Source organism: Hemiscyllium ocellatum, chromosome 9 (assembly GCF_020745735.1).
Source record: "Hemiscyllium ocellatum isolate sHemOce1 chromosome 9, sHemOce1.pat.X.cur, whole genome shotgun sequence".
Taxonomy (NCBI): Eukaryota; Metazoa; Chordata; class Chondrichthyes; order Orectolobiformes; family Hemiscylliidae; genus Hemiscyllium; species Hemiscyllium ocellatum.
In genome coordinates, this window is record NC_083409.1 from 105,073,065 (window position 1) to 105,096,364 (window position 23,300).

At 43.0% G+C, this 23,300-nt stretch overlaps 1 protein-coding gene across 1 annotated transcript in view; it reads left to right on the forward strand.

Moving 5' to 3' along the window:
• The window catches only part of LOC132818856 (prostaglandin F2-alpha receptor-like), a 34,406-nt gene extending 22,928 nt beyond the window's left edge, over positions 1-11,478 (forward strand). Inside the window, exon 3 of the mRNA XM_060830000.1 lies at positions 10,895-11,478. Coding sequence (XP_060685983.1) covers positions 10,895-11,188 — 294 coding nt within the window. The 3' untranslated portion in view covers positions 11,189-11,478. The remainder of the gene's footprint in view (positions 1-10,894) is intronic.
• Positions 11,479-23,300: the final 11,822 nt, after the last annotated feature.

Below are 23,300 nucleotides of genomic sequence, written 5' to 3' on the forward strand. Positions count from 1 at the left end.
CAAAGCCAGATTGCAGCCGCGGGCAAAGGTAGCAGCTGAGTTACAAATAAACTATTAATGACTTTTCTGTGGTGGAATAGCAGTTAGTGTGTCAGATTTGTTTGGTAACTCTTCTGTAAAGGGCTGTTCACAATATCAAAGGTGCTAATTAAATATAAGTTGTTGTTGGACACGCTGTGCATGTTAAACTGCAGATTAGAAAAATGCAAGGTAATCTTGCTGACACCTTCAAGATTGGGAAGGGACTTGGCAGGTTGGGAGCGTTGAGAGAGTGTCTCCCCTCATGAGAGAAACTAGAGCTACATGGCATGGTTTAAATATAAGGGATTCCCAACTTAAAGTGAAGATGAGGAGAATCTTTATCTCTCAGAGGTCTGTGGAGATCTTCTCTTCAGAAAGCTGCATTGGTTGTATCCTTAAATATTTGTGAGACTGAATTACTCAGATTCTTCATTGAGGAGGGAACCAAGATATTGGAGGGAAGCAGAAAAGTGGATGTAAGGCCACAATTGTAAAGTAAGGGCATTAGGACCCTGGAGAAGGATGGCAACAATGTCATGAGCTGCACATCTCTGAGTAAAAATAGCACAGTATGGCGAGAGGTAGAACACTCTAGACAGAGAAAGCAAATGGTCACAAGTACATGACAAAGATCGATTACCACGTGTACCTATAATTTCAGAACCTGTTGTATCTGTGCCATATTTAGTATTAATGGAGAATACATCATGTTACTTTGAATTCTAAACTTCAAGACAGTTCTCAACGTTGCAGTTTCCTTGAACCAATCTGTAAGGAAACTAAACTCATGGAGTGGCATCAATCCTCTTGACGATAAAAGCAATCAGAAATGGTAGAAGAGGTTCAAGGGGCAGATTGGTCTTCGCCTGCTCCTATGTCATATGTTTATATCTATTTGTACATTGCCTTCAATGTAAGTAAGTGTCCTCAGGTACTTGGAGATGTTAGTTTTGACAGATGTCCAGAATGCAGGCAGTCAACAGAGAAAGAAGCACAGAAATTGTGTTCAGTTCTGGTGCCTAATTATAGGAAGGATGTGGAAGCTTTAGAGAGGGTGCAGAGGAGATTTATCAGGATGCTGCCTGGATTGGAGGGCAGGTCTTATGAAGAAAGGCTGAGGGAGCAAGGGCTTTTCTCATCGAAGCGAAGAAGGATGAGAGGTGGCTTGATAGAGGTGTATAAGATGATGAGAGGCTTAAATAGAGTGGATGACCAGAGACTTTTTCCCAGGGCGGAAATGGCTGTCATGAGGGGACATAATTTTAAGGTGATTGGTGGAAAGTTAAGGGGAGATGTCAGAGGTAGGTTCTTTACACAGAGAGTGGTGGATGAGTGGAATGCACTGCCAGCAGTGGAAGTAGAGTCAGATACATTAGGGACATTTGAGTGACTCTTGGATAGGCACATGGATGATAGTAAAATGTAGGGTATGTTGGTTAGTCTGATCTTAGGATAAAAGGTTGGCACAACACATCGAGGGCCGAAGGGCCTGTACTGAGCTGTACTGTTCTATGTGCTAAGTTCCAAACTTGAACTAAAAACTGGAAGCACTATCAATATACTGCAGGCCTGTCTGTATTTGAATAAGGAGAAAGTGGGTCAATGTCCTTGGTGCGGGTGAGTTGTCAGTACTGGATATGAGAAGGCAAAGGAAGGATTTTGGTACAATTCTGGACCAAAAGTTGGTTTTGTCCATAACTGACTCACTACTCTTGGCAGAGAGCTACATATTTATAATATGTAGGGTCATGGCAACCCATGCCAATTATTATAAATTCAGCAAATCTTGCAATGACTGGGAGCACCATCAAATAGTTGACTGTTTGACTGGACATTGTTTACTGTGAAGATATCCAAATCATTCGCTGTCGTCAAGGGAAAACAAAGGGGTATTGCTTCACTTATCAGTGTGATTCAAACCAGGCAGCATTTCTGAGCCAGTCAACAAAGGACAGAGATACTGAGTTGTTAGGGATGTGATGTTATGTTCCAAACCTGAACCTCAAGAATAAAAGGCAAGTCTGCCCTTGATTTGAAGTTTGTACTTTCAACACATGAATGTGGACAACTTCCAAGGGAGTTGGTGATGGTGGGGAGGTGGGAGCAGATTAACCTCGGTCACAGTAACCTGGAGAGTATAGTTTGGTTCCCATCATTTACTCTGTTCCTTAGCCACCAGTTTCATTTCTCTCTCTTGCCAATGTCTGAGGCTGAGCCAGATTGTTTGCAACTTTGGCACACAATTTTACATGGAGCTGATGTTCCAACACCATATCCTCTCTATTAACTGCCCTGCTTTTAACCCCAGGTCATCTCCTGTCTCTGCCCTTACATCCGTTCATCTGCTGCTGAAACTCTCACCTTTGTTGCTGTTAGACGGAAGTATTCCTCAGTTCTCCTGGCTAACCTCCCAAGTCCTTTGCCTCGTAAACTTAAGCTCATACAAAACGCTTTTTTGTATTCTAATTTGCACCAATCCTGTTTTCCTATTTCCCTCGTGTTCTCTGACCAATATTGCTCCAATTTTGTTCAGCTTTAACATTCATAATTTTTCTTTCATAACCTTGCACATGACCATGTCACTCCTTCTCACATACACACTGTCACTCTGCAAGCTCCTCATAAAACCCACAAAGACCTCTGTGTTCCTACAAATTTCTAGCATGCTCTAATTTTATAGTGCCTTCATTGGTGGCCATGTCTTCAGCTCCTTGGCCTTAAGCTCTGTAATTTCCTCAACCTCTCCATGTATCTATGCTCCTTCCTTTAAGATCCTCCTTAAAAACAAACTCTTGGACCAAGCTTTAAATCATCTGTCCAAATATCTCGTTATGTGGCTTGAGGTTACATTTTTATTGATGGCACTCTTCTGAAACACTTTAGGATGGCAAACGATGTGAGAAAGTTCTTTGCAGTATGGCAGGAATTACAAATTATAATACTTAATTGGCTGTAAGGTGCTTTGACAAGCCCTGAAGTTGTGAAGGCAGCTATATAAATGCAAACTGTTTGGTTTGATGAGTGCTTTTCTTGTTTTTGATGTAATGCTGTGGCAAAGTGCTTGCTTTTCAGTCAACAAATGATGCTCCACCTCAGAGATTTGCATCATATAGTAATGCGGTGGTGCTGCACTCTCCATGGGGCTTCTCCTTTGGATGAGATTTTAACCTGAGACCCTGCCTTTCTGTCTGTGAAGATGCTATTCCACTCTCTTAGGTAAGGCAGTGATTTGTCATTGAATTGAATTGAATTTATTGTCACGTGTACCGAGGCACAGTAAAAGCATTGTCTTGCGAGCAATACAGGCAGATCACAGAGTTAAGTAGCAAAGATAAGTAAATAACAGGTAAATAGCGGCAAAAACAAAAACACCGGTACAGGTGAATGTTAAGAGTTTGAGAGTCCATTCAGTATTCTAATAACAGTAGGGTAGAAACAGTTGCGAAACCGACTGGTGCATGTGTTCAGGCTTCTGTGACTTTTCCCTGATGTTAGAGGTTGTGGAAAAACATTGCGAGGGTGGGATGGATCTTTGAGAATGTTGGCGGCCTTTCCTTGACAGCGGGCCTGGTAGATGGATTCCACAGATGGGAGGCCTTTGTGATTGTCTGAGCCGAGTTCACCACTCTCCATAACTGTCTCCGATCTTGAATGGTACAGTTGTCATACCAGGTAGTGATACATCCAGACAGAATGCTCACGATGGCACACCTATAAAAGTTGACAAGGGTTTAGAAATTTGAGCATCCTGATAGACTACCCTGCAGGGTGCAAAGGAAAAGACCTCTGTATCTGAAAGAACAGATTGCATTCATAATTGACTACCAGCATTATTAATTCAGTGTCGACAGTTGCACCTCCTCCTCCAATTTCAATATACATGGCAGAGTGTCACTTTAGTTCACAGAAATCAGTGTTCTGGACAAGGGTCACTGGACCCCAGATGTTAATTCTGATTTCTCTCCACAGGTGCTGCCAGACCTGCTGGTCTGTTTTTGTTCCTGATTTCCAGCAATTGCAGTTCTTTCAGTTTTCCACTTTGGTTCACACTTGATTCACTCTATTGAGCATCCCATAAGCTCTTTGAGTTTTTGAGTTGATCCAGTTTGTACTTGCAAGACGATATAAATGTTTATGTATTCGGGTGTGCCTCGAATCTTTCCCTGGTTGATTTCAGTGTGACAGCTTGGAATATCTGTCATTTATACAATTCTAAATCGATCAGATGCAGCTTCAACATGCATCTATTTTATTTTCTGGGTGAATTTGAAAACCTGCCCTAATAAAGGATTGACAATGCTTGATCTATATATAAAGCAGGGAAACCTGTTTGAGTGCTGTTCCATTTACGCAATCAGAATTCGATGATTGTTGGAACAAAAATAAACAGAAAAATGCTTGAAATACTCAACAGTTCACGCAGCAGTTGTAAAGAGAAAATGAAAGATTAATTTTTAAAAATTAATTGGTGGGATGAGGACATCGTTGTCCAGTCCAGCATTTATTGCCAGTCACTAATTGCTCAGAGGGCAGTTAAGAGTCAACCACATTGCTGTGGGTCTGGAGTCGTACATAGGTCACACCAGGAAAGGACGGCAATTTCCTTCCCTGAGGGACATTTGCAAACCTTTCAAATCATTGACCTTTCAAGAAAAGTGAGATCTGTAATCATCTTTTTAGGAAAGTGAAAATGGAAAAGGTGGAAAGAATGACAAATGAAATGGCCTGTGACAGGGTGGAGGACTTAGGAAGATCAAGTAACTGAAGGACTGGAAGTGGTCACAGCCGAAGGAGGCAATAAGCAAACATAAAGGATGTGATTGAGAGGAGGTATAAATGTTAGAATGGTGAGGAGCTGCCTTTTGAAAGTGAAGACAATGTTGTTGAGCTCCCCTATTCCTTGAAACAGAATCCAGAGATGAGTTGTTCTTTCTTGAGTTAACATTGAGCTTAATTTGAATGGCACAGCAGGTGAAGAACGGGGAGGTCAGGGAATAAGGGGACAAAATGGAGGATTATAATGACAGGCCAACAGAAGTTCAAAATTAGGCTCATGGACTGAGCAGACCTAATCAGGAAGGCTAAGAGGATGCTAAGCTTTATTAGGAGAGGAATTCAACATAGAGTCATAGAGATGTACAGCATGGAAACAGACTCTTCAGTCCAACCTGTCCATGCCGACCAGATATCCCAACCCAATCTAGTCCCACCTGCTAGCACCTGGCCCTTATCCCTTCAAACCCTTCCTATTCATATACCCAGCCAAATGCCTCTTAAATGTTGCAATTGTACCAGCCTCTACCACATCCTCTGGCAGCTTATTTCATACACGTGACACCCTCTGCGTGAAAAAGTATATAAAAGTAATGATGCTGTGCTTCATTTATAGGGTGTGTTGGTCCAATACTGCACACAGTTTTGGTCTCCTTAGTTAATGAAGGATGTAAATGCAATAGAGGCAGATGTGAGAAGGTGTATTAGGTTTATTATCTGGGATAAGTGGGTTGCCTGTTGAGGAAAGGTCATACAGGCTGGGCAAGTTTTCATGAGAATCGACGTTTCAGGCATAAGCCTTTCTGAAGAAGGGCTTATGCCCGAAACATCGATTCTCCTGCTCCTTGGATGCTGCCTGACCTGCTGTGCTTTTCCAGCAACACGTTTTTCAGCTCTGATCTCCAGCATCTGCAATCCTCACTTTCTTCGAGTTTTCATCAGAGGTTAGAAAAGCAAGGGGTGATTTGTTATAAGTGTATATGCTTCTAAATGGTCATGATTTGATTTGATTTATTGTTGTCTTGTGTACCTAAGTGCAGTGAAAAGTTTTGTTTTGTGATCAGTACAGGTGAATCATTACAAACAAGGACATACAGATCATAGGGTGCTGAGGTGTACAAGGTTACAGCTACACAGGAGGTGCACAAAGCAAGATCAACATTATTTGAAGTGAGAGAGTCCATTCAGCAGGCTAATTATAGCAGGGAAGAAGCTGATTTCCAACCTGTTGGTGCATATGTTCAAGCTTCTGTATCTTCTGCCTGACGAAGGAAGATAGAAGAGGTTGATGAAGGAGATATGGAAAACGAGTCTGCACTTGTGAGTGAGTCTGGACGAGTCAACGCAGTTTTAAAATAAGGAGTTAGGCAGTATGGATGGCCTTGTGGTATTTTCCCTTAATCTGCTGTCCATCTGGAGTCAAATCTTCTCATGGCAGATAGAGATTTTGAATTAAATTTAAAACAACATCTAGAATTAATAGTCTAATGATGACCATGAAAATATTATTCATTGTCAGGTAAAGCCCACCTGGTTCATTAATGTCTTTTAGAGAAGGAAATCTGCTGCCCTTACTGGTCTGGCCTACATGTGTCTCCTTACTCTCCTGTGGACAATTAGGGAGGTAAGAAATGCTAGTTTAGCCCCTGTTGCCCATAACCAACGAATAAGAAAGAAATTGCCCCTTTTGGGACAAATATGAGGAGAATATTTTTCTTCCAATGTGTTGAGCGACTGAATGGATTAGTACAGCTGTATTAATCCCCTCAGTCATTAATAGACCCCATTAACAGATTTTGATTCTGTCAGGCTGAACTTTACCTTATCTTTTGTCTGCACAACTGTTGCTCTCTCTCTCTCCCTCTCTCTCTCTGGGCTCAATCTCCACCTAACATTTACTTCTCCTCCCCCTTCCTCTCCAACCCCATCTTTAGTATACGTAGCAACGTTTTCCCAGCTACAAACACTTCTGATGAAGATTCATTGGACCCAAAATATTAACTACATTTTCTCCACAGATGCTGCTAGACTTGCTGAGTCCTTTTTTCCAGCAATTTTTGTTTTTGTTTCTGACTTGCAGCAATTCCTTGGGGTTTTTTTTTATGAACTGATCAATCATCTCATTATTGAGGCACCTTACTGTGCACAAATTGGCTGCAGCCAATTTTATTGACGTCAATGAGGTTGGTAAATATTTAGGAGTTCCATGGAATAAGACATTGGGTGGAGTGATTGTATTAGTGCCAAGTTTCATCGTAGCAATAGTTCAGAAAAGTAGGTGCACAAAAATAAAAACTGGAAATGTTTAGTAGGGCAGGCAGCATCTGTGAAGAGAGAAATATTTTCTGTCCCTCTCCCCACTAAATATTCTGGAGGGTCACTCTCTCCACAAACCCAAGCTCAGACTTCAGCTCATCATCTCTGAACTGGAGTTCCTCAAGCAACCAATAACTGCTACAGATATGTTCATTGCAATTCAAATTGTGGCACATCAGCTCCCAAAACATTCAGCTACCGCATATTCCCTGGCCCTTATTTACTTGGTTCTTAATTTTATTTTTTAAACCCAGTGACACTTCTTCAAAGCCAGTGAAATAAATAGGAGAAAGTGAAGCCTGCAGATGCTGGAGATCAGAGTCAAAAGGTGCGGTGCTGGAAAAGCACAGCAGGTCGGGCAGCAGCCGAAGAGCAGGAGAGTCAATGTTTAAGGTATTCCTGATGAAGGGCTTACGCACGAAATGTTGACTCTGCTGCTCCTCAGATGCTGCCTGACCAGCTGTGCCCTTCCAGTGCCGCACTTTTTGGACAATGAAATAAATCATCTTTTGGACAGAGATGACTGGGGGTCACTACACCTCAGGTGAGGGGAGAGATGAGAAGGCAAATCCTTCATGGTAACCTTAGCCAATCCAGAAATTGAACCCATGGCATCACCCTACATGACAAACCAGCTGTTTAGCCAACTGAACTAACTGACTCATATCAGCCTAAACAGACCCTTGTGTGGTCCTTACTGACTGAAGGACATCGGTTGGGTCAAAGTTGACCAGGCCTTCTGGCTCCTGCCTTGTTGCTGGCACAATGCCAACAGTGGGTGATGAGCAACTGTTGGGACCTTTGTACCCTGGCAGCTCCCTCAGGTTATAACCTTCTCCCCACTATCTCCCAAAGTAGGCCCTCCAATAGTTAACAATGTAAATGCTGAAATTCTGGCTGATCCAGTTTGATAAGCCCTGAGACAGAAGCTACATTGTTCAAGTCCATGACAGGGAGATGACAGAAAGTTTTGATTTCAATGTTTATTCTGAGCTAGTTTCTTAAACCTGTCTTCTTCACGGTTCATTCAAGGAATGAGGTAATTGTTTGCGCATCACGAGCTGATCACTGATGCATGAATCGCAAAATATTACTGGGCACGTTTTTTGCAATTAATATCAGGTCTCAATTTGAGGGAGCAGGAGAACTCAGTGTTGATTGCTTTTGGTCGCTTCGTTCGGAATTTTATGAAAAAGCCTTGAGCTGAAAGTTGACCCAAAAGGTGATCATGGTCCAAAACTACTTGTGCTCCACTGGCTGAACTATCACAGGTCTCGTAACAGTTACAGGTCTCGTAACAGTTACAGGTCTCGTAACAGTTACTGGTCTCGTAACAGTTAACATGCACGAGCAACAAGCAATAATGCAGGCAGAAGGAATGTTTGTGTATATTCCTGAGTATATTTCGGGCTGAGGTAGGTAAATCCTCAATCATTTGGGGAATGAAGGGTTAAGGGGAAAAGACAGAAAAATGAATATGAGCAACATTGGATAAGCCATGAGCGAGCTGGAGAGGCTGAATGGCCTACTCCTGCTGCTGTTTCCCATGGCGCTATGGTTTGGCTGTTTTGTAGGGGAGATGGAGTATCAAATTAGGCAAGTGTTGCTGTGGTGAGATGTAGCAATTTTAATCTCCTCATTTAGTTCAGGATACTTTTGCACTGGAGATAGTTCAGAGAAGACTCAGACATTTGATTCCTGGACTGAAAGATATTTGTTCAGATGAGTGATTAAGCAAGTTGGGCCTATATCTATCAGAGTTTAAACGAAAGATGGACATTTCTCTTACTAGTTAAACGGTCTTTAGATGGCATGATATGATTGCTGCTGGGAACATGTTTCTCCTCTCGAGGGGTTCCAGATGAAAAGAAAGAGGGCCACCAGTGGAGGTTGGGGGATTGAATATATTCAAGGTTGAAGAAGACAGATTTCAAATTTGCAAGGATTGCAAGGGTTGTGGGAACTATGCCCATGATCAGACCAGATGTAATCTTACTGAATGGCAGAGCACCCTCAAGCAGACCTCAGGCCTACTCCAGCTGCTAATTGTTTCAGTGATAGTGGGTGTCATGGTGGCACAGTGGTTAGCACTGCCACCTCATGCTACCAGAGACCTGGGTTCACTTCCAGCCTTAGATGACTGTCTTTATGGAGTTTGTATGTTCTCCTCATGTCTGTGTGAGGAATTAGCCACTCCAATTATGGCGGTGGGGCTGGGACTACATAGGAAGGTCAGTGAAGACTCAAATTGCTGCATTTTGCAAATTAGGGATTCGATGACATGCCGTGGAGCTGAAGGGTCATAACCGGTTGTGAATTCCAAATTATTGCATTTCCCACAACTGAAACAGGTCAACAAGTTTAAGAATCTGCCCCATAATATACTGAGTTGTGATTTCAAAGGAGCTTAATTTGACAGAAATAGAGTCATAGAGTCAAACAGCACAAAAACAGGCCTATCAATCCAACTCATCCACGCCAATCAGGTTTCCCAAAATAAACTAGTCCTACTTTCCTGTGTTCGGCCGCTATCTCTAAAAACCTTTCCTATTCATGTACCTGTCCGAATGACTTTTAAATGTTGTAACTGTATTTGCCTCTACCACTTCCTCTGGCAGCATGTGAAAAAGTACCCTTTTAAATCCTTCCTTTCTGACCTTAAGCCTATACCCTCTAGTTTTGGACTCCTCTACCCTATCTCTATTCAACTTATCTTTACCTCTCATGATTTTATAGATCTCTGTAAATGTTTGAAGATTTTGGAATGTCAAATCAAGGTAGGAGTTTCATGGTGAATGGTAGGGCCATAAGGAGTGTAGTGGAACAGAGGGTCCTCGGAGTTCAGGTTCACAGTTCTTTGAAAGTGGAGTCATCAGTCAGGGCATTGAGTATAGAAGTTGGGAAGTTATGTTGCAGTTATAGAGGACACTGGTGAGGCCACACTTGGAGTATTGTGTTCAGCTTTGGTCACCTTGTTATAGGGAGGATGTTATTAAACTGGAAAGAGTGCCGAAGAAACTTACAAGGATGTTGCCTGGACTCAATGTTCGAGTTATAGGGAGAAGTTGGGATAAGCTAAGACTTTTTTCTTTAGAGCGTGGGATCCGAGGGGGACCTAAAAGAAGTGTATAAGATCATGAGAGGCATGGATAGGGTGAATGCATTCAGTTTTTTTCCCCAGGGTTGGGGAATTGAGGACCAGAGGGCATCAGTTTAAGGTTAGAGGGGAATGGATAAAAGGGAACCTAAGGGACAACTTTTTTACCCAGAGGGTGGTACGCATATGGAATGAGCTGCCAGCAGAAGTGGTTAAGGTGGGTACATTAACAATATTTAAAAGGCATTTGGACAAATACATGGATAGGAAAGGATTAGAAGGATATGGGCCAAGTGCACGGAAATGGGGTTACCATAGGTGGACATTTCGATTGGCATGAAAATGTGTTGCTGGAAAAGCGCAGCAGGTCAGGCAGCATCCAAGGAACAGGAGATTCGACGTTTCGGGCATAAGCCCTTCTTCAGGAATGCCCGAATCGCCGAATCTCCTGCTCCTTGGATGCTGCCTGACCTGCTGCACTTTTCCAGCAACACATTTTCAGCTCTGATCTCCAGCATCTGCAGTCCTCACTTTCTCCTCCCATTTTGATTGGCATGGACCAGTTTGGGCCAAAGGGCCAGTCCCTATGCTGTAAGACTTACTCTGTGACTCTATGACATGCCATAATTGAGCTGAACAATGGTCATTGCTGTTTCTGACAATTAAATTATTTTCTGTTTCATTCAGGTATCCGTGGCAACTATAGGCAGCTTAAATGCAAGCCCAGAAGCAATAACTTCACTTCTCTTCAGTGTTCGAATGGCTGCCTGGAACCAGATCTTGGATCCCTGGGTTTATATCTTGCTTCGGAAATCAGTTCTAAAGAAAATTTGGAAAATTACGAACATGTGCATGGGGAGGCAAAACATTAGACTTCACAACTGGAACTGCAGCTCACTCCAAAGCACCATTAAGTCAGCTGCTATGGAAAGCTCACTAACTGCAGTTAAACGACAGCCAGAGATATCGAGAATAAATTAAACCAAGTGATAGTTGTCTTTAACCATGTGTTATATCAGGGCTGTCAGAGCCATAACTGGACTGTGGAGGTCTCCAATTGTGCTTAAATTTCTCAATGGCTTACCTGTGCCCTCCTCAAGCATTGTGGGTCTGGAAGGTTTGAAAAATAAATCGCAAATCACAAAACCCAAGATCTGTTAGTAAAGATCTCCTGCAGAATACATGCAAATGAGCTGAAACATTAATTCACATTTTACTCATGGCTCATAAAGTTGTGCAATATTCACATTTGGGTACATGAAGCTATCAAGGTTGGACATCATTACAATTCATAATTGATGTATTTGTACAGTTCACTATAATATGTTGGAAGTTTTCATATTGATGCTGTCAGACAGATATATATGAGCTGTCTTTACCACTTATGATTTCCATAAATATATATGCACTTGTAGTCTGCTTCTCGGGCTCTGGAAGAGAAATGTTCATACAGAAATCGTTGAGCATAATTGCTGGTTTCTTTTGAAATGCAATAGCACAAGGAGCAAGCAGTGGCTCAGCAGGCTGAATGGCCTGTTATGATTTTGTGACTTCTCATATCTGTATGACGTCCTGACATACTCCTCAGCCTGTGGAAGACTTTTAACATGAAATTTAATGGGTAGACGCACCAGCCTGCCAGACACAGAAAGATCCCAGTGACGGCAATGCAATGGAACAGTTGATTTGTTTTGGCGGTCTTGGTTTAGGGAGGCCTACTCATCATGCTTCTAGGAGGATCGGCTGCTCTTTTTAAAACAGTGCCATGGGATCTTCAGCGCAAAACAGGGTCCTCCTGTTAATGCAGCACTCTGCAGGTACTGCAGTGTAGCTTCACCTGCTCATGTTCTGGAAACATCTGAACATTGCTGGGTGGAAAAACGTAGCACAAGCTTTTTTACCTTCATCCATTAAGCTGGATCAGCATTTATTGCCCAAGAGGCAGTTGAGTGTCGTCCCCATTGCTGATGGGTCAGGAGTCACATGGAGACATGAAGGATGGTAGTTTCCTTCCCCAAAGGGCATTTGTGAACTAAATGGATATTTTCCCCTGACAATTGATGCACGGTCATCTGTAGACTCTTAATTCCACATTTTTGTTGAATTCACAGTCCACCTTCTGCTGTGGTGGGATTTGAACTCAGGCCCTCAAAGCAACACCAGGGTCCCTCAACGAGCAGCCTAGTGGTAATCTGACTAGGCTATTGGCTCCCCTACATCATTGCCTTCCTCACAGTCACATAATACTGGAGATATTTGCTAAACAATTTCCAGCAATCCACCTAGGACTGAACCAGGCACAAGGTGAGAAAACCTCTCAATGGCATATAGATTTGGAAATCATAGGTCCAAAGTCTTTCCAAACATGTTACATGCACTGCACGTTATTTCTCAGACTGCTCATAACCTCCCTCATTTCTCCTGTCACTTGCTCCCGATCATCGGTCAACTCTGGAGTTTACAAATGCCTTCATGTCAGGGTTCAAGTCAATAGCACAGCTATGAGTCCTTGATTTTACATGATACCATTGGCAGTCACTGTTGCCACCATGTGGCCATTGATGTTGGCTGTTGAAAGTAAGTGGCTGTACTGTTGCAATGATTCTGTGATCTGAGGACATCATTGAGGGGTCAATGCCCAGAAGGCAGCGAGGACTTGGAATCGACAAACCTGCAGAGGCCTGACCTCATACAAACCTAAAAAAAAATCAATGCTTTGTGATTTGGAAAAGAAAAAGACCAAAACAAACATGATTAGGTTTGAAAGATTATGAAAAATCATCAAAGTTAATCTCTCAAGAAGAGCAATATAGGGAAGTTATTTTAAGTTTCTGCATGTGTCTGAAGATCTACACATACACATGAAGAATCAGGCTAATAATATATGAATTTTGTGCTTCAGATTACAAATGTTTTTTTCTTGTAAATATTCACTCAGTATGCTTGTTTTGATACTTGCCATATTTATTTATTTCTCTGTGAATGTAAAGGCTGAGCCTGAGCTAATGGAGCAAACCTGCTTGATGCCAACAGTGGTGGGGGGAGGGGTAGGGGGTGGGGGGATGTCAAGTTGGCCACTCTTGTCACACCGCACCTGATTTTTATTTCCATTCATTACAACGGAAGAGGCACGTGAATTACATTTATGTAGTGGCTTTCACATCTGCAGGAACATCCGCAGCACGATGTAGCTCATGAAGTACTTTCAAAGTTGCAGTGTAGGATATACCACAATCAATTTGTATGCAATGAGATTCTAACCTGATGTTGTTTGGAGGATAATTATTTCCCAGGGCACTGGGGTGAATGCACTTACTCCTTTTGTAAATAGCATCATGAGGTACTGTATTTTACACTCTCTCCAACATTGCAGCACTCCCTCAGTACTATACCGGAGTGTTCAGTTTATATTTTGTACTCAAGAGGTTGGAGTCAGACTGGAACCCCCAACCTCTGACTCCGAGGTGACTGAGAGTGAAAATCGTGTGCAGTGTGACGAGGCAGTCAATTTGACATACATGTGCTTTGCTCTTCCCTGTCTGATCAATTTCTTTTCCCATTCTTCTGTAAGGAGGGTTAATGCGAATGAATTCTTTAAATTAAAATTGCTGAGAAGATTTGCATATGCACTGCTGTTCATATTTTGCTCTGATCACCACCAACAGCAGCACACAACTGCTGTCCTACTCAAAATGTTGCATACACTAGAAAATCAACTTACCTTCCAGGGAGAGGCTGAATAGGCTGGGGCTATTTTCCCTGTAGTATTGGAGGCTGATGGGTGACATTATAGAGGTTCATGCAATCATGAGGGCATGGATAGGGTGAAAAGCAAGATATTTTCCTGGGGGTGGGTATAGGTCCAAGGTGAGAGGGGAATGATTTAAAAGGGACCTAAGGAACTACTTTTTCCTGCAGAGGGTGGTGTGTGTATGGAATGAGTTGCCAGATGAAGTGGTGGAGGCTGGTACAATTACAACATTTAAAAGGCATCTGGGCAGGCACATGAATAGGAAAGGTTTAGAGCGTTATAGGCCAAGTGTTGGCAAATGGGACTAAATTAATTTCGGATATCTCGTTGGCATGGACGGGTTGGACTGAAGTTTCCATGCTGTACTCTAGACCATAAAACCATAAGACATTGGAGCAAAAATTAGGCCATTCAGCCCATCAAGTGTGCTCCGCCATTCCTTCATGGCGAATAGGTTTCTCTACCCCATTTTCCTGCTTTGTTCCCGTAACCTTTGATCCCTTTGGCAATCAAGAATCTATTGATCTCTGTTTTAAATATACTCAATGGCCTGGCCTCCACAGCCTGTTGTAGCAATGAATTTAACAGATTTATCACTCTCTGGCTGAAAAAGTTTCTCTTTAATCAGTTGTAAAGAGTCTTCCCTTTACTCTAAGACCATTCCTTCAGGTCCTTGTCTCTCCTACCAATGGAAACATCTTCCCAATGTCCACTCTGTCCAGGCTGGTCAGCATTCTGTAAGTTTCAATCAGATCCTCCCTCATCTTTTAAACTCCATTGAGTATAGTCCCAGAGTCTTCAAACATTCCTCATATGTTAAACCCTTCATTCCTGGGATCATTCCTGTGAACCTCCCCTGGACCTGCTCCAGGGCCAGTACATCCTTCCTGAGGTCTGGAAGCCAAAATTGCTCAGAATACTCTAAATGTAGTCTTACCAGAGCTTTATAAACCCTCAGAAGTACATTCCTGCTTTTATAGTCCTCTCGAGATGAGTGACAACATTGCATTTGCTTTCCTAACTACTGACTCAACCTGCAAGTTTGCTTTATAAGAGATCTGGACTAGAGCTCCCAAGTCCTTTTGCACTTCAGGTTTCTGAATTTGCTCCCCATTTAGAAACTAGTCCATGCTTCTATTCTTCTTGCCAAAGTGCATGACCTCACACCTTCCCAAATTGTACTCCATCTGCCACTTCTTTGCCCAATTTCCAAATTCTTCTGCGGCCTCCCCGCCTCCACAATGCTACCTGTACCCTCACCTACCTTTGTCTCATTTGCAAACTTACCTAGAATGCCCTCAGTTCCTTCATCCATATCATTAACATATAAAATGAAAAGTTGTGGTCTCAACACTGACCCTTTTGGAACACTATTAGTCACTTGCTATCATCCTGAGAAGGACCCTTTTATCCCCACTCTCTGCTTTCAGCCAGACAGCCAAGGGTCTAACCATGCTAGTACCTTACCTCCAACACCATGAGCCAATAGACAATAGGCCATTCTGCCCTTCAAGCCTGCACCACCATTCATTATGACCATGGATGATCATCCTCAATCAGTATCCTGTTCCTGCCTTATCTCCATAACCCTTGATTCCACTATCCTTGAGAGCTCTATCCAACTCTTTCTTAAACGAATCCAGAGACTGGGCCTCCACTGTCCTCTGGGGCAGAGCATTCCACACACCCACCACTCTCTGGGTGGAGAAGTTTCTCCTCATCTCTGTCCTTATCTCACTCAGTAGCCTTTTGTGCGGCACCTTGTCAAGGGCTTTCTGGAAATCCAGATAGATAACATCCATTGGCTCTCCTTGCTCTAACCTGTTCATTACCTCCTCAAAAGATTCTAACAGATTGGTCAGGCATGACACCTGCGTGATGAAACCTTGCTGACTTTGCCCTATTTTACATGCACTTCCAAGTATTCAGAAATCTTATCTTTCACAACAGACTCCAAAATCTTATCAATGACTGAGGTCGGGCTAATTGGGCTAGATTTTCCCGATTTTGTTTGCCTTACTCTTTTTTTCAACGAGGGGTTACAATAGTGATTTTTCAGTCTCTGGGACCCTCCCTGACTCCAGTGATTCCTGAATGATCACCATTAAAGACTTCGCTATCTCTTCAGCTGTCTCCTTCAGATCTCTGGGGTGTGGCCCATCTGGTCCAGGGAATTTATCCACTTTCAGACCTTTCAGCTTTTCTAGCACCTTCTCCTTGGTGATGGCCACCATATTCATCTCTCGCCCCCCAATCTCTTGAATTTCTGGGATATTACTCATGTCTCCCACATGAAGACTGACACAAAGTTTTTATTCAGTTTGTCCGCCATTTCTTTGTTCCCCATTACTACTTCTCCAGCGTCATTTTCCAGAGGTCCGTTTCTGCCTCTCATTTTTGCCCTTTATATATCTAAAGAAACTCTTGCAATCTTTTCTAATATTACTGGCTTGTTTGCCCTCATATTTAATCTTTTCCCTCCTTATTTCTTCCTTCGTTGTCCTCTATTGGTTTTGTAAGCTTCCCAATCCTTTGGCTTCCTTCGCCACATTATGTGCTTCCCATTTGCTTTTACGCAATCCCTGACTTCCCTGGTCAGCCATGGTTTCCTCATCCTCCCTCTGGTATGCTCCTTTTTCCTCAGGATGAATTTTTGTTGTGTTTCCCAAATTAACCCTTTTCTTATGATCTACAACTAACCTGATTTTCCCAGTCCACCAGCATATTGAAATTCTCCATGATCACCGTAACCTTGCCTTTCTTACATGGCTTCTCTACCTCTCAGTGCATCTTGTGCCCCAAGACCTGACTACTTTGGGGGCTAAATCCCATTATGGGTTTTTGTTTTAGCTTTGCTGTTCCTCAAGTCTACCCACACAAATTCTACATCATCTGACCCTATTTTGTTTATTGCTACTGATTTAATTTCATTTCTTTCTAATAAGGCAACTCCACCCACTTTGCCCACCTCCTGTCTTTTCAATAGGATGTATATCCTGGCATATTTGGCTCCCAGTCCTGATCCCCTTGCAGCTGCTTCTCTGTGATGCCCACCACGTCATACTTGCCAATTTCGATCTGCATCCCAAGCTCATTTACCTTATTGTGTATACTGCACGCATTCAGATACAACACCTTCAGTCCTGTATTGACTGGCCCTCTTCTTATTGCCATTTGTTTATTCAGTACGTTTGAAGTTTGATTTCTAATCCTTTGCAGACACTCTGTCCTGTTTTGTGTGCCGGAGACTTTAATAATCTCTCCTGAATTTTCCTTTTTTTCATACTTTTCCATGCAGTTGAATCCACCCCCACAGATGTTAACGTGCAGCTTTGCTTCCAGTTGGCCATTATACGTCTTGTTCCCTTCACCCCCACCAGCCTATTGACCCTTTTCTCTAGAACACTGGCCCTAGCTCAGTTCAGGTGGAGAGCACAGATCCCTTCTGTTCTAATATTGATATCGTGCCCTATGAAAAGGAACCTTTCTTCCCCACACCACTCATTTAAGCCATGTGTTTACTTCCCTTATTCTCATGTTTCTATGCCAATTTGCATGTGGCTTGGGCAGTTATCCAGAGACTTTAACCCTTGAGGACCTGTTCCTTAATTTTTCTCCCAGTTCCTGATAATCCCTAAACAGGATCTCTTTCCTAGCCTTGCCTATGTTGATTGTCCCAACGTGGACCACAACAACTGGATCCTTCCCATCCAATATCCTTTCAGAGACGTCCCGCACCCAGGGACCAGACAGACAGTCCCACTATTTGGGACTCTCAATCCGGCTTGCAATGACTTCATGATTAAATGAGTGCCCATTTGGTAAATGTCTTACTCAGTATAGTGTCTCCCTGATATAATGTTCACGCAATCTACTGCACTTTTGGTATAGTGTCCAAATGATCAAATTATCTGGAAAGCATCAACACAACATCGACTATTTATGCTTAAAGTCTAACTTCCATCTGACTGTGCCTTCAACTCAATGCCTTATCCATTGAAGGAAAGCAGCCGAATTGATTCCTGGGGTCTGGTTCCCCAGTGCAAGTTCCCTCCCACCTGATAATCCAAAAGTTAGGCCTCATTCCTGATGAAGTGCTTACATCCGAAATGTCAATTCTCCTGCTCCTCGGATGCTGCCTGACCTGCTGTACTTTTCCAGCACTACACTCTCGACTCCGATCTCCAGCATTTGCAGTCCTCACTTTCTCCCACCTGATAACATTCATTCATTTTCCAACATCTCATTACTCCCATCACTAGATACTCCCCTCAGTCACCAGTCATAGTGATGTTGGTGTAAAACTGGTCTGACTATAATATGAGCATAGCCATGCAAACAAGGTGGACACTATACCAAGTAGAAACTATATGAGATGGTCACTAGGTCAGGTGGACAATATACCAAAAGGCCACTATATGATGTGGTCATTATGTAAGATGGACACCATAACAAGGGGTCACTTATACTAAGAGTGCATTCTACTTAGCAGACACTAAATCAGGGAGACTCAGTGAATAAGAAATTTACCAAATGGACACTACATACGTAAGTACAATACCAGGTTCACTCGATAGTGGGTAGGGAGTATAATGGGTGAACTCTAACATGGTGAACGCTATAATAGATGGACATTTTAATGGATGAACATTATCATGGGTGGACACTATAATGGATAGTGGGTGTATGTTATAAATGGTAGGTACTACATTTTATAGATGCTATAGCAGATGGACATGACAGTAAGTGGACTCTATAATGGGTGGACACTGTAGTGGGCGCATACTATACTAGGTGGACACTACCACATGGACACTGTAATGGGTGGACATTACACCAGATGGAAATTATACCTGGTGGTTCTATATACCAGGTGGACACTCTTTCAAGATGGCATATGGTGGAAGCTGTAATGGTAAACAGTATAGTAGGTGGGCATTGTAATGGATGAACACTATAAAGGGTGTACTCTATCACAGTTGAAAACTATACTGAGTGGGCACTATAATAAGTAGACACTACAATGAGTGGACACGATAGTGGATGGACACTACCAGCTAGATACGATACTGGATGGTTATTATACCATAGAATCTCCACAGTGTGGAAACAGGCCCTTCGTCCCAACAAGTCTACACCAACCCTCTGAAGAATAACCCACCCAGACCCAATCCCCTACCATGACTAATGAATCTAACTGACACATCCCTGAACACTATGGGCAACTTAGCATGGCCAATTCACCTAACCTGCACATGTTTGGATTGTGGGAGGGAACTCACACAGACAAAGAGAGAATGTGCAAACTCCACACAGATAGTCACCTGAGGCTGGAATCGAACCCAGGTCGCTGGCGTTGTGGGGCAACAATGTGAACCACTGAGCTACCGTGCTGCCCATACCAGATGGATACTAATCCATGGTGGTTCCATACCAGATGGATACTCTGCTAAAATGTCAGCTCGTGACCCCTATTCCAGGGTAACAGAATGACCATGTAGCTATTGGGCTATAACTTGCACATTATGCAATTTCTGCTATTTGAAGGAAAGTCCACAGATGATATGTGGGAGACTTTCAAAAATAGGTTGAAGATTGTGCAGGATAGGCATGTCCCTTTGAAAACAAGGGATAGGAAATGCAAGATCCGTGAACCGTGGGTGACAGGAGAAATCGTGCAACTAGCCAAGAGGAAAAGGGAAGCGTGCATAAAGTCTAGGCAGCTAAGAACAGAACGGGCCTAGGAGGAATATCGGGAGAGTAGGACCAATCTTAGACGAGGAATCAAGCGGGCTAAAAGGGGTCATGAAATAATTTTAGCAAGCAGAATTAAGGGGGATCTCAAGGCCTTTTATTTTTATATAAGAAGCAAAAAGGTAACCAGAGAAAGGATTAGTCCACTCAAGGATAAGGAAGGAAGGTTGTGTGTTGAACCTGAGAAAGTGAGTAAGAGTCTCAATGATTACTTTGCATTAGTGTCCACTGAGGAAGGGGAGGTGAAGAATGCTGAAATTAGAGGTCGAAGTTTGTTTACTCTGGATCGTGTTGATATAAGGAGGAAAGATGTGTTGGGTAGGCTAAAGAATATTAAGGTGGACAAATCCCCAGGACCGGATGGGATCTATCCCAAGCTGCTGAGGGAGGCAAGAGAGAAAATAGCTAGAGTCATGACAGATATCTTTGTAGCATCTTTACATACAGGTGAGGTGCCGGAGGACTGGAGGGTTGCTCATGTTGTCCCCCTGTACAAGAAGGGTAGTAGGATAATTTTTCAGGTAACTACAGACCAGTGAGCCTGATGTCAGTGGTGGGAAAGTTGCTGGAGAAGGTACTGAGGGATAAAATCTATTTATATTTGGAAATGAACAGGCTTCTCAGTGATAGGCAACGTGATTTTATGTGGGGGTAGATTGTGCCTTACCAACCTAATAGAATTCTTTTGAGGAAGTGACCAAGTTGATAGATGAAGGAAGGACTGTAAATATCACACACATGGACTTTAGTAAGACATTTGATAAGGTTCCCCATGGTATACTAATGGAGAAAGTGAAGTCACATGGTGTACAGAGTGTTCTAGCTAGGTGGATAAAGAACTGGTTGAGCAACAGGAGACAGAGTAGTGGTTGAAGGGAGTTCCTCAAAATGGAGAAAGGTGACCAGCAGTGTTCACAGGGGTCAGTGTTGGAGTCACTGTTGTTTGTAATATACATAAATGATCTGGAAGAGGGCACTGTTGGTATGATCAGTAAGTTTGCAGATGACACAAAGATTGATGCAGTAGCAGAAAGCATAGGGGACTGTCAAAGAATACAGGAGAATATTGATAGACTGGAGAGTTGGGCAGAGAAGTGGCTGATGGAGTTCAATGCAGGCAAATGTGAGGTGATGCATTTTGGGAAGTCTAATTCTACAGCGAACTATACTGTAAATGGAAGAGCCTTGGGAAAAATTGATGGGCAGAGAGATTTGGGAGTGCAGGTCCATTGTACCCTGAAGGTTGCTGCACAGGTGGATAGAAAGGTCAAGAGGCATATGGTATGCTTTCTTCATCAGATGGGGTATTGAGTATAAGAGCTGGCAGGTCATGTTAAAATTGTACAAGGCTTTTGTTCAGCCGTATTTAGAATTCTGTGTACAGTTCTGGTCACCACATTACCAAAAGGATGTGGACGCTTTGGAGAGGGTGCAGAGAAGGTTTACGAGGATGTTGCCTGGTATGGAAGGTGCTAGCTATGAAGAGCGGTTGAGTAGGTTAGGATTGTTTTCATTAGAAAAAAGGAGATTGAGGGGGAACCTGATTGAGGTTTACAAAATCATAAAGGGTATAGACAGGATGGATAGAGACAAGCTTTTTCCCAGGATGAGTGATTCAATAACGAGAGGTCACATGTTAAAGGTGAGAGGTGGAAAGTTTAAGGGGGATACACGTGGCAAGTACTTCACACAGAGGGTGGTGGGTGTCTGGAACAGCAGAGGTAGTAGAGGCAGGCACGGTAGATTAATTTAAGGTGCATCTGGATGGATCCATGAGTAGGTGGGGAGCAGAGGGATACAGATGCTTAAGAATTGGGCAACAGGCTTTGACAGGCTTGGAGGGCCGAAGGGCCTGTTACTGGGCTGTAAATTTTCTTTGTTCTTTGTTCTGTTTCGGTTGACAAAGATGTATTTTGAGGGGGGTCATGGAGGTGCTGATTTAGGTGGAAAGGCAGAAGATTTTGAATGAGGAATTTTAATGGGTTGGACCTAAGTGACTCATTGGCAAGACAAAGACAAGTCTCAAGGGAATCGAGAGCTCGGGATCTGTTAAGGTCGGGTAAATTTGCAAAACGTTCATTTCAAAAAATTATTAACTGCTTGTTAGTTATTTTCACTCAGTTTAAATATATATTAATGAGACATATTTCTGTGAGTGCCCATCCTCCTGGGTGTCAGCAAAATGTTTGGAATTCTGCTGACTGGTTATGTAGTTACACAGCATTATCCATTTTCCAACTCAAAGGTGGACAGATACTGTTCAAACACCTATCATGTGTCTGTACAGGAGACTTGGACTCACAATTTTCTGACCCAGTGACAAGAGTGTTGCTGACTGAGACCTGACTACAACAAGTGCCTCATTCCTTGGTGGGATGTTACTGTTCATGTTTCTTTTATTTATGGGAGTCTATCCTGCAGTATGACTATAGTTGGTCCAACATGATCCAGGTAAAACATTTTCTACTCTATCCTGTCCTCTTCTTCCAAAGACCTGGCTACTGTTCCAAGAATGACTCTCTCACTGTAGGCTGCACGGTGACACAGTGGCTAGCACTGCTGCCTTACAGTGCCAGAGACCTGGGTTCAATTCCCACCTCAGACGACTCTCTGTGTGGAGTTTGCACGTTCTCCCCGTGTCAGCGTTGGTTTCCTGTGAGTGCTCTGGTTTCCTCCCACAATCTGAAAATGTGTGGATTAGGTGAATTGGCCATGCTAAATTGCCTGTAGTGTTAGATGTAGGGGAATGGGTCTGGGTGGGTTGTGCTTCGGCGGGTCAGTGTGGATTTGTTTCCACACTGTAAGTAATCTAATCGAAATTGGAGGTTCCTGTTGAGGTACAGTTGTAAATACCAGCAGCCTACTCAACCATGGAATGGAAATGGTTACATCTTTGATGGGGACTCCGACTTCACTCTGAGTTAAACTCTCAGAAGGAGTCCACATTCTCCACAGCATTTTGCTTTTATGAACTCCTTCAACAAGGTAAAGGACCACTGTGACGATCCCGTCACATTAACAAGGTTATTTTGCCCCTGGGTTTTTTTCCAAGAGATGTTATACAGGAAGAGGTGCCAAAATGTCTGGAAATGTGCAATTGACAATGGCAGGGGAGTTGAGAGTGCAGTGCTGGAAAAGCACAGCAGGTCAGGCAGCATCCGAGGAGCAGGAGAGTCGACGTTTCGGGCATAAGCCTTTCCTGATGAAGGGCCTATGACTGAAACGCCGATTTTCCTGCCCTTGGATGCTGCTTGACCTGCTGTACTTTTCCAGCACCACTCTGTTGACTCTGATCTCCAGCATCCGCAGTCTTCACTTTCTCCCAATGGTAGGGAGTGGTCAGTTCTCCCAGTTCAAGTTATTTTTCTGAATTGGGTTAGCTGTAACAATATAAAATAAAGTGTACAATAATCAAGGGCAGCAAAGAAAAGCAAAGAGACTTACATTGTAGGGACCAGACCCTTTGGGTCGTCCCCAACTCGTCCATGCCGACCAGACATATTAAATTAATCTTTTCCCATTTGCCAGCATTTGACACATTATCCCTCTAAACCCTTCCTATTCATATACCCACCCAGATGCTTTTTA